We start from the raw sequence: 11,779 nt of genomic DNA on the forward strand, positions 1-11,779 counted from the left end.
GAAAAGGTGGCATTAGAGTTGATACAACACCGCACGCCAGTAACAGGTCCAGGCAACGACCAAGCCCCTCCAGTCTCGCGCTATAGCTAACCAGACCTCTCCCCTTGACCCAACTTCGCGTCATCACTGAGGCCTACTTGCCAATCCATCATCTCGGTCCTCATCTGCTCTGGTCTCGCAACTGCACTCGATTGGTCGAGCCGGGGCCAACATGGCAGCGCCCGTGTAACCCAGTCCCTACCGCGAAGGCGACGCGGCCGGGGCGCGGGACCCTTGGGGGTCAGAAGTCACCATGCTGAGGGCGGCGTGGAGGGCGCTGAGTTCTATTCGAACCCAGGCAGTGACACAGCCCCCAGTCCTCGGGTTTCCGAGCGGAGGGTGCGCCAAGCTTCTCTCCGTCCAGCGGGACCTTCCCTCAAGTCCTGGAGGTGAGCTGAGAAGCCGGACAGCGAGAGTAGGAAAATAAGATTTGGAGGAGATAGAGGGTATGAGGGGAAGGAGGCTACTGGGTGGCGGTGTAGCGGCAGGAGAAAAAATGGTGGGTGGGGAAGAAGTGAGGTGAAGTGGGAGAGACACGGGGCATCCCGGTGCCGAAGAAATGCGGCGGCCATAGACCAGAATCGCGGCTAGACTGTTTAAGGAGACGGACCTCAGCCCCCGCCTTTTTTTACGTAGGTCTCATCCTCCGGGCCGCCCGCGGATATGCCACCCAGAAACCAGGTAGGAACTGGATTCGACTTGAGGCGGAAAAGAGATTCAATTGCCTGGAAAGCTTGAGGTGGCTACTTAGAGCCTCCCGGAGGCGGGGGTGGAGGGGTGATGGTGCAGAGGTCCTGCGAAGAAGCCCACATCCACCTTGCAACAAAGTCGTGGGCCTGGATCCTGCATGAAGGGCAGGGGGAGGGGAGGATGGGAGCAGGGGCTTTTAGAGTGGGTGTGAGTGGAAATGAACCATTGAGAGGCAGTACGGGGCTGACACTACCGAGGCTTACCTAAAATACAGCGCGCTTCGTGTCCGCCCTTCCGAGGTGGAGAGCCTGGTTTCCCATCACCAGGCAATCTGCATAGCTGTTCAGATCTCTCTTACTAGATCTTAATATTATTAGTTTAATGGCAGAGCAGGGTCAGAGTGGAGAGGACAAGTTGATCTCTGCCTTGTCTCTTCCTCACCTGCAAGCACACACCAAGGCTGAGGGTTTCTTGTGATCTCTATCTGGTGTTTACATTTCAGACATCTCCTTAATTAAGCCCCTCATTTCATTCATGCAATCAGCCAGCGAGTATTTGTAGAGTGCCTATTCTGTGCTCAGCCACAGAACCAGACTGCGGGGAGGGGTGGGGGTGTATTCAGAGGGAGTCAAACTCAGTCTGTCCACAGGAGGACCCATCCTAGTGGGACATCTGATAACTGTAGAGCCAGACAGGTGTGTGAGAGGCACAGGCACAGTACAGGATCTTGGGAAAGGCCGTCTACTCCCAGCATGAAATATCGAGGCAGATGCCCATAGGGTTTACAGAGGAGAAGCTGAACCCCGAGATACCAGTGCCTTGCTTGAGACCCTGGATGTCTCTGACAGAGGTGATGGGAAGAGCCAAGTCCGGGAGGATGGGCAGTGAGAGCTGATTCTGGGTGTTTTCCATCCCTGCATTTGACAGTCCAGCAAAGCCAAGAAGATGACCCGCCCCCTTCCATGCTGCTGAAGGACTACCAGAACGTCCCTGGAATTGAGAAGTAAGCAGGACGAAATCTCTTTGATGAGGCAGAGAGCCCTGGGAGGATTGGCAAGGAGAGGGCTTCAAGGGAGATGCCTGCGGGATCTGAAGCTTGACTATGAAAAAGGGCAGAGAAGCCCAGGCCTGGTGAGAGTGAGTGGGCAGGCGAGCCAGATGGAGCATTCCTGCCTGCTGTTTTTATGCTCTGGGTAAAGACCCTCTGCCATTGGATACCGCGGAGGCACCGTGCCTCACAGGTCTTTGTAGAAATCTAGCATCTCTCTGTCTTGTGAGGGAAGACACAGTGTCTCCGTTTTGTACATTATCAGACTGCCCAATGTCATACAGCTCCTAAGGGGAATCAGGGCTGAAAGACCAAAACCAGGCCCCTGTGCTCAGCCCCTGTCCTGTGCAGTGGGAGCTGGGCAGCCTCTCCAGTCCCTCCCACAGTGCAGTGTGACATGAGAAAGAAACAATGACTATAGAATTGAAGTGTGAGCCATATTCCAGATAAAATGGAAATCCTCTTTTTGCCCTCCGTGCAGTGAACCTGGAACACTCGAGCTGACAGCCCCAGTTTTCTGTTACCACATGGTTGCATGTTCTCAGCCTAGCAAATCAGATCCATGCTGACTTTTAATTCCTGAGAAAGGGTACCCCACTCCCAGAGAGACTCCTGTTGTAAAAGAAATTTTTAACCATTCTTGCTTTTCAAACTAAAAACAGCCTTGCTTCCCCTTCCCCCTTTCCCTCCACACCTGTCTCTCATTGCTGCGGTTTTTTCCCACAGGGTTGATGATGTTGTGAAAAGACTCTTATCTTTGGAAATGGCCAACAAGGTGAGTGGCCTTTGCCAAGCTTTGACCTCTCTCTGTCCCCTTCTGGAGACTCCCTCCTACCCTGGTAACATCCCCCAGCCCATGCTTCTCAAGTCAAAGTGCTTATCCCACTGTCATGCTGTATCCACTTGTCAGTACCCCAGACTGAGCATCTCCAGGGCAAGGACTGAGGGTACAGCTTGTTCCCTGTTGTACCCTTAGCACCTGACAAACAGTAGGTACTCAATAAAAATCTGATGCCTGCATGAGTGAGCAAAGTTTGGGGACATTGATCCAACATTCTTCTGTCAGTGGCATTGGCCTTAGGCTCACCTAGATGTGAACAGCCCTGCGATTGGGCCAGAGGCCATACCCTGATGGGCTGAGTGAAGTCAGTCCCTGAGCCTTGTGGCCTGGCTGCTATGACTGCAGCCCTTACTTGGAGGCATGAGGGCAAGTTGGGGGGTGGCAGACCTCACAGACTCTCCCTCTCTATCTTCAACAGAAGGAAATGCTGAAAATCAAGAAAGAGCAGTTGATGAGCAAGGTCGTGGAAAACCCGAAGGACACCAGCTCCCTGGAGGCTCGAAGTTGGTCAGGGGGGCCCTTGGGGAGTTGGGGTACAGGATAGTCTGCTAGCTGGTGCTTGATTCTGGTCCCTCATCTGCAAATACACTGGTGTTAGATGTGGCATGATAAAGGGGGAGACAGGAAGGACCAAGGAACACTGGACTCTGTTTTCTGAGCTCCGTGATGTAGTCCTATCTCTGTATGAGCTCAGGTGACGTTCCTAAGGAGCTTGTTCCTCTCTCTGCTCTGCAGCTAAGGTGGTGTGAAAGGGCGTGTGGTCAGTGTCCCCACCACGCCTTCTGCAGTGCTCCCAGGACTCAGCGTACTGCATACAGGAAGGGCCTTCTGCAGTGACACCCTCTCCTTGGGGCCATCTTCTGCTTTTGCCTTTTTCCCTATCTCTGCAATACAGGCTTGAGCCAAACAAGAGGATACCTGAAGGAAGGATGTTCTGAGGCTTTAAGAGATGAATGGGAGCTGATAATTCTGAAAACTCATTAGCAAAAACACGGAGATAAGGATGGCAGCTGGGGGGAAGAGGCAAGGAGGAGACTCTTGACAGTTTGGGGATCTTCAGTTATTGCCTTAGCAAGGACCTCCGGGGCTGTATTCAATCTGTAACCATGAGAGCAGGCATTCCAGACTAAGTCCTGAATTTAATAGCAATGATCTAAAATTTTACCATTAAGAATGCTGATTTGGGGGTTTGGGGTTTGGCGATGAGACCTTCATATGATTAAGGAACTTCCTTTCCTCAGGCTTTGCATTCTTAAAGGCAAGCTATTCCAAAGTCTTTTGAGCTCTTGAAATTCAGACTGCTCTGGAAATGGTGGAGAGCTGTACAAGAGCTTTGGTGATTGTTATTCCTTGAGGTCTTAAAACATAACCGAGGTCTGGCCCTTCCTTCCTCTGTGCCCGTCTCTCATCTGCTGTGGTTTGTGGTTTCAGTTGTTTCCTTGACTGTCAAGATCCGCAGTTATGAAGAACACATGCAGAAACATCGAAAGGTAACCCTTGGGCCTCACTCAGAGCTAAACGTCAGCAGCTGTGGGGAGAGGAGCCTGAGCACTGAGGGGCTCTGGGTGCAGAGAAGCAGCTTGAGAAGCCAGGTGGCCAGAGCAGCAGAGCACCGGCCCCTCAGCTGCAGTGGGAAACACACTTCCCTCCCGCCTCCAGGGGAGACGAGGGAAACTTTCAGGGCGGGCTGAGTGTCATTAATGGTCAAGAAGAGCACAAACTTCAGAGCAAGGGCAGTGTGTGGCACACAGGGGCCCTCAGTAGTTGTTGAGTGCCTGAGTGGGGTCAGATTGCCCTGGGTTCAAAACTCATCTCTGCCACCGCCACTTGACGAGCTGTGTGATTCTAGGGAAGTTACCTGTCGAAGACTCAGTTCTCCTGTCTGTCAAATGGGGACCGTATTAGTCCCTGCTGAGAAGATTGCAAGGACTGTATGAAATAATGGCAGCTGATGGGAGGAAGTGTGTTTCCCACTGCAGCTGAGGGGCGGGTGCTCTGCTGCTCTGGCCACCTGGCTTCTCAAGCTGCTTCTCCAGACCCAGAGCCCCTCAATGCTCAGGCTCGTCTCCCCACAGCTGCTGACATTTTAGCCAACTGCTAAATACTCTGTGTGCACCAGTTCATTTAACCCTCATACTCTTCTTTGTAGCCCGTAGTATGGAAGAATAATCTAGGCGTGGCATGATTAAGTTACCTCTGCAGGCACACCACTAGGAAATGTTCTGCTGAGACTTGAAACTCGGTGGTCTTGCTCCAGACCCACATTCCTAGCCGGTCTGCCAGATCTCAGCATGGTGTTCGGACACAGAGCTGCTGTAATGAAGCAGCTGCTGGTATTTTTAATAAACACACAGTTGTTAACACAAACTGGTCTGGCTCCACGCCTGGCACCTCTCTTCCCCAAAGCTAGTTGAGCTGCTCCATGAGATCAGAGTTGGAGTATGGAACACCAGCCCCACTGAGGAAGCAGTGTTTGGCTGCGGGCAGGGGTCTTCCTTGGCCTTCCCTCCTCCCACCCCAGTTGACAGTGTGCTGAGCTGTGGAGAGGCTGAGTGGGTGGGTGTAGGGGAAAGAGCATGAGATGTGGACTCAGACCTCCACGCTTGGATTCCAGACTGACCTCACACAAGGCCCTGACCCAGCACAGTTCTGAAACCTTTAATGAATCAGTTAACATCTTTGAGCCTTTATTTTCCCATCTGTAAAATGGGAGTAACACTGCCTAGCTCAGAGTTGCCCTGATATTTGCCTAAGATTGTTTCAGTGCCATGGTAAAATGACCATGCTTTGTTCCTATGAAGTGGCACCCACTTATTTACCTAATACTCAAAGTAATACCGATTCTCATACAGGACAAAGCCCACAAGCGCTATCTGCTGATGAGCATTGACCAGAGGCAAAAAATGCTCAAAAACCTCCGCAAGACCAACTATCCTGTCTTTGAGAAGACATGCAAGGAGCTGGGGATTGAGTACACCTTTCCCTCTCCGTACCACCGGAAAGTCCACCGACGCTTGGCAACCAAGAAGGCTCTGTGTATTCGGGTATGATTCAGAACTGCTGCTTTGGTTGGTCCCGCTCCAGGACTGTGCTGGAGAGAGCAGAGGGAGGGGTTGTCTGAGTCTGAGCAAGGCATGGAGCTGGGCCTGAGGCCTTGTGGCTCCCAGGTCACCAAGCCCGTGGAGAAAGGCTGGGGTGACCATCTGAGGGAGTCATTTCCCACCCCAGCTGCTTCAAGTCTGCAGTTTTGCGTAGTATTACAAAGGCTTATCCTGTCCCCTCTTATCCCCAGGTTTACCAAGAGGTTCAAAAGCTGAAGAAGCAAAAAAGGGCCTTAAAAACTGCAGCTGCAGCGGCCCAGAAACAAGACCAGAGGAACCCAGAGAGCCCTTCTGAAGCCAGACCAGAGGCAATCAAAGAAACCCAATAAATGTCGATAAAGTCATGTCTTGCTGCCTTGAAGAATAACAGTAGAGAAGGTGGGGCTCCTTGTGGCCTGGGACAAGGAGGAATTCACTCATTCATGAAGCTCTGGGATCCTGGGGGTGTCAGAGGCAGAGTCCCTGCCCTCAGGCACCACAGGACACATTCTCATCACACACCTCACACACACTCAGGTAAACAACCCCCCCGTCATCCAGGGGCCGTTCAGTGGAGGCGAGACTGAGCGCACGGTGGCACAGAGGAAGCAAAGCTGACTGGCTGCTGGGTGAGGAGGCCACTGTCAGAACTACCTCTAAACGTTGCCTAAAGGATGAGTGGAGGTTCGCCGGGCGGAAGTGGGGAGGGAGGGCATCCCGGGCAGGAGGGATTGCAAGTGCAAAGACAAAGAAGTGTGCGGGCGTGTGCTGCACTCAGAGAGCAGCAGAACTGGACACACAGCTTGACACGCAGCTTGACAGGCTGCAGCCAGGCTATGAGAGGCTTCATGTGCTGGCTGGGAAGGAGTGATGATAACAAGTCTGTGTTTCCACTAGATCAACAGCAGCAGTGTAGAGCTGGACAGGACGGGGAGAGATCAGAGTGATTAATTGTGGGGAGGCAGGGGTATTGGTGTTCGGGCTGAGAATCTGATAGAAGTCTGTCCCTAAAACTGCACAGGTACAAACCATTGCTTATAAATTCTGGGGCGTGACGGACAACTCCCTCCCCACAAAGCCCACCCATTTACACCAATTCAAGTGCCAAGGCCTTGAAGCCTGAGTATGCTTAGTATATTTGAAAAACCCAAAGAAGACAGTGTGTCTAAACTGAGTCAGCAAAGAGAAGAGTAGGAAGACATGAGATCAGAGGAGTTAGCAGCAACCAGGTAATACGGAGCTTTGGGGGTGTATTAGTCTGTTCAGCCTGCTGTTTTAAAGTACTATAAACTTAGTGGCTTAACTGATTTATTTTCTGTTCTGGAGACTAGCGATTCCAATATCCAGGTGTAGGCTGATTTGGTTTCTGATGAGGAATCTCTTCCTGGCTTGTAGATGGCCACATCCTGACTATGTCCTCACAAGTGGAGGGAGGCAGTAAAGTGGGGAGAGAGAGAAGGAGAGGAAGAAATTGCTTTTGCCATTCTCAGTTCAGTCCCTCAGTCGTGTCCAACTCTTTGCGACCCCATTGACTGCAGCACGCCAGGCCTCCCTGTCCATCACTAATTCCCGGCATTTACTCAAACTCAACGTCCATTGAGTCAGTGAGGCCATCCAACCATCTATCTCATCCTCTGTCGTCCCCTTCTCCTCCTGCCTTCAATCTTTCCCAGCTTCAGGGTCTTTTCAAATGAGTCAGTTCTTTGCATCAGGTGGCCAAAGTATTGGAGTTTCAGCTTCAGCATTAGTCCTTCCAATGAACATTTAGGCCTGATTTCCTTTAGGAAATTGAGACAATATATATACTCATCTCATAACCAACCCTCCAGTGGTGGAAGGACAACTATTATAACTAGAAAGTACAGGACACAGTATCCAATCCTAGGCCTCTTGTATGACGACTACGAATATATACCACCAGGTAGTGATACACAAACTATTGTGATTGAGAAAACAGAAGGCAAGTGGACTTGTCCATGAATGAATCCCCAGCTCAAAGGAATTTGTGTCTTCATTAGTACTTTGTTTTTTCATAACTAAAGCCAATCAATATTTTATTTTTTTTCCAATCAATATTTTAAACGATGCTACAACCCTGCAAGTCTAATGGAATTAATTAGTTATACAGATGACAGTTTCTCCAGCCATTTATAAGGCCTGAATCCTTTCTATCATATTTTTTTAATTCAATATAGCAACACACTAAATTTTAAAACTCAATTACAAACTGTAGGACTTAATCCACTCTGTTTCAATAGGGTGCTTCCTAGACAGAATTAATTTTGTTGGGGTAGAGATTTTACAAGTTATCTCACTAGAAGTTTTCCTATGATATAGAGACTTCCCTGGTGGCTCAGATGGTAAAGCGTCTGTCTACAATGTAGGAGACCTGGGTTCAGTCCCTGGATCGGGAAGATCTCCTGGAGAAGGAAATGGCAACCCACTCCAGTATTCTTGCCTGGAAAATCCCACGGATGGAGGAGCCTGGTAAGCTACATTCCATGGGGTCGCAAAGAGTTGGACTCGACTGGGCTACTTCACTTTCACTTTCCTTTAGGATGGACTTGTTGGGTCTCCTTGCAGTCCTAGGGACTCTGAAGAGTCTTCTCCAACACCACAGTTTAAAAGCATCAATTCTTCAGCACTCAGCTTTCTTGTATAGTCCAATTCTCACATCCATGCATGACTACTGGAAAAACCATAGCCTTGACTAGACGGACTTGTTGGCAAAGTAATGTCTCTGCTTTTTAATGTGCTATCCAGGTTGGTCATAACTTTTCTTCCAAGGAGAAGAAAAGTTATTCTTCTAATAAGGGCATTAATCCTCTCATGAGGGCTCTACCCTCATGACCTCACTCTCATGACCACCTAAAGACCCCCATCTCCAAATACCATCACATTGAGGGTTAGGGCTTCAACCTTTGAACTTGGGAAGAACAAATATTCAGTCCATAACACTAGGGGAAAGACTTTAGATTTCATGCTGAGTGAGAAAGGAAGCCAGAAAGGAAGGAAGGTGCATTATAGTGATGTCCAAAGAGCAGCTGGAAACCAGAGACAGGTTTGGGAGTTACCTTTAAGGTGACTGAAGCCACGGGTGTGAGCGAAATGGCTCAGGGAGGGAATGTGAGCGAAGAAAACAGGACCATGTCCAGATGGGAAGGATGATTTCTGAGGGCATATCCTGAGTCAGGAGGAACAGCTGAGGTCAAGGGGAAGGTGACATGAAGGTGGAACAGAGGGTCTGGGGTCAAGGAATCAAGTGAGAGGAGAGGGTCAGATACCACCTCCAGGAACAGGAGGGAACGCCTGTTATGGGACAGGACTCAAGTAGATACAGCTACTTAAGAGATGCTATGCTGGAGAAGGCAAGAAAAGGAACACAAAATTTTACAGATTCATGGAACGGGCCCTACAGGAAAGGCATTGTTTTAAGTGTTGCATTAGTCACATTAACTGATCTAATCTTTAAAGCCACCTTTATCAAACTTCCCCCCACCAACCCCCCTGCCATATTGGCATAGTTATCCTCATTTTAACCATGAGAGAATTGAGACTCACGATTTGTCCAGATTCACAAAGCTGCTTAGAGTCAGGCAAGGATTCAAACCCACATCTGTCTTGACTCCAAAGCCCATGTTCTGTTCATAATATCACACTGCCTAGGGGAAAAAGTGGTCTGAGAAGCTCTGCGAGGAAACTACACTGCAACAAACTCAAATGCTTTTAGCAACCAGGCAGATAGCATAATGCATGAAGGCCAAGAGTAAGATAATGATGCTAAGCTGCTTATTACAGTCCCATCCTAGTTATAGTCCCTTTTAAGACAGTGCACAGACCAGCCAAGATCAAGTCAAAGCCCTGGGCTGCTAGCTTTCAATCACTGTATAGTATCTGCCGAGATGTCGGTTAAGCACCAAAAAGTCTTCTTGATGAAGCAGGTTCAGTGGAGTGGAGAGAGCTGAATCCAATGGCAATGAAGTGGGTGATGATGATGGGGGAAATTGAGGTTATGAGGGTAGATGATTCTTTTAAAATCTCGGCTTTGAAAGGAAGGAAAGTGGACTCCAGAAGGTGTGGGAAAGACTTGAGCTTATATGTTAAAGGAAGACTTTCCAGTGGTGGGTGTGGTTATCAGTAAGAGGAGGTGATGCTCCAAAGAGAAGACGACGCTAATGAGTTTGAGTTCAAGTGGATTGCGAAGTATTAAGGGAGTGCAGAAGAGGTCTCTGGAAAGAATTAGAGCCAGAGTGGACAGGCTTGAACGCCTCACAAAGGCATTTCACCTGTGATCTGCCAAACAGTAGAGAGCCACTGAAGGGATGTCATACGGAAAGCCTGATGGGTGTCTTCTGAAATTTAGCCTAGCAGCCAGGCCCACGGAAGTGAGAAAAGAGCAGTTATATGAAGAAACACAGTAATGCAGACAAAGAAATGTGAGAACGATTTTGGTGGGAAAAGCAGAATTGGTGAATAAGACCCAAGGGGGAGGAAACTGGAAACCAAGGCTCAGGTTCAAGTCTGAGTGGCTGGAGGGGAAAATGATTAGTAGTTTTTAGAATTACTGAAATTTACAGAAATGGTTGCTCATCAAAGCAAAAATGTAAAAACAGCAGATGATGAGAAGGTGATCCTGAAGCTCCAGATGAAGGTGAAGAATGTGGTTACTGCCCTCAAAACAGAGAAGTGGATGGTAGGCCTGCTTAACTGTGCAGGAGCTTCAGAAAGCCCAGCATTCATCCTCAACAGGCCTGGTTTGCTTCCCGGTGCATGAAACCTTCTGTTGGCTTCACTCCAAGGGCCTCTTAGGGAGGAAACGCAAATAATTCAAGGACCTCTGGTACTTCCCCCACCTGAAAGTTACCATTTTGCTGAGGGCTTTCCTGGCATTTTGCATGATCTCAGTGATTCCGCTCTGCAACATGGGGAGATGGCTGCCCCCTCCATTTTCCAGAATGAGGAAGCCTAGGTTCAAAACAACTGCCCCAGGTCACACAGCGAGGAAACTGCAGAGCAGGGATTCAAACCCAGGTCTGCCTGGAGAAGGAAATGTCAACCCACTCCAGTATTCTTGCCTGAAGAACCCCATGGACAGAGAAGCCTGGTGGGCTACAGTCTATGGGGTCGCAGGAGTCAGACAGGACTTAACAACTGAACCACCAAACCACCACCTAGGAAGGTATAAAGGAATTGACCTCTAACCAAATTGAATCAAATGATTTTCATATTTGTCAGGCTCAGGAATCTGCCGATTCCTTTGAACTTACTGAGAAAGTCTGTTAGAATGGAAAATCTGATTTAATTTGAAAGTTCTGTTTTGGCTTTCCGTAAAATTACATGATATAATTAATTTTGAAGCTAATATGATGATCATATTAAAAATTACTTAAAAAAAAAAAGGCCTGTCTGCCCAGTTCAGTTCAGCCACTCAGTCGTGTCCGACTCTTTGCGACCCACGCCAGGCCTCCCTCTCCATCACCAACTCCTGGAGTTTACTCAAACTCATGTCCATCGAGTCGGTGATGCCATCCAGCCATCTCATCCTCTGTCGTCCCCTTCTCCTCCTGCCTCCGATCCCTCCCAGCATCAGGGTCTTTTCCAATGAGTCAACTCTGCATGAGGTGGCCAAAGTATTGAGTCTGCTCTAAAAGAGTTCGGCTTGGGTTTTGTGGCTCAGACGGTAAAGAATCTGCCTGCAATGCAGGAGACCTGAGTTCGATCGTTAGGTGGGAAAGATTCCCTGGAGAAGGGACTGGCTACCCACTCCAGTATTCTTGCCTGGAGAATTCCATGGACAGAGGAGCCTGGCGGACTACGGTCCATGGGGTCACAAAGAGTCCGCCAGGACTGAGCGACAAACACTTTCTTTTTCCTCCTTTAAGGGCACGTGAGCACTCCGCCCTGGCGGGGAGAGACTGACCGCCCTGCAGATCGTCGCCCACCCTCCGGGTCTAAAGAAATTCAAAACCGGCGCTCAGGGCCGAAGGCCCGCGGGGCTCTATCCAATCAACCCCGTAGATCTTCGCCGCCTCGCCCAGTACGCCCCCGCCCCCGGGTGCCTCCCAACAAGCGGCCTGTTGA

At 49.6% G+C, this 11,779-nt stretch overlaps 1 protein-coding gene across 1 annotated transcript; it reads left to right on the plus strand.

Annotated features, from left to right (window-relative positions):
• Positions 1 to 199: 199 nt before the first annotated feature.
• On the plus strand, positions 200 to 6,063 carry MRPS15 (mitochondrial ribosomal protein S15). The gene is made up of 8 exons (XM_043876929.1): positions 200 to 428; positions 676 to 720; positions 1,657 to 1,732; positions 2,504 to 2,552; positions 3,037 to 3,121; positions 4,050 to 4,108; positions 5,471 to 5,662; positions 5,911 to 6,063. Exons 1-8 carry the CDS (start codon positions 293 to 295, stop codon positions 6,046 to 6,048), a joined length of 780 nt encoding a protein of 259 aa, XP_043732864.1. The 5' UTR covers positions 200 to 292; the 3' UTR covers positions 6,049 to 6,063.
• Positions 6,064 to 11,779: the final 5,716 nt, after the last annotated feature.

This window comes from Cervus elaphus, chromosome 20 (assembly GCF_910594005.1).
Source record: "Cervus elaphus chromosome 20, mCerEla1.1, whole genome shotgun sequence".
NCBI classification, from domain to species: Eukaryota; Metazoa; Chordata; class Mammalia; order Artiodactyla; family Cervidae; genus Cervus; species Cervus elaphus.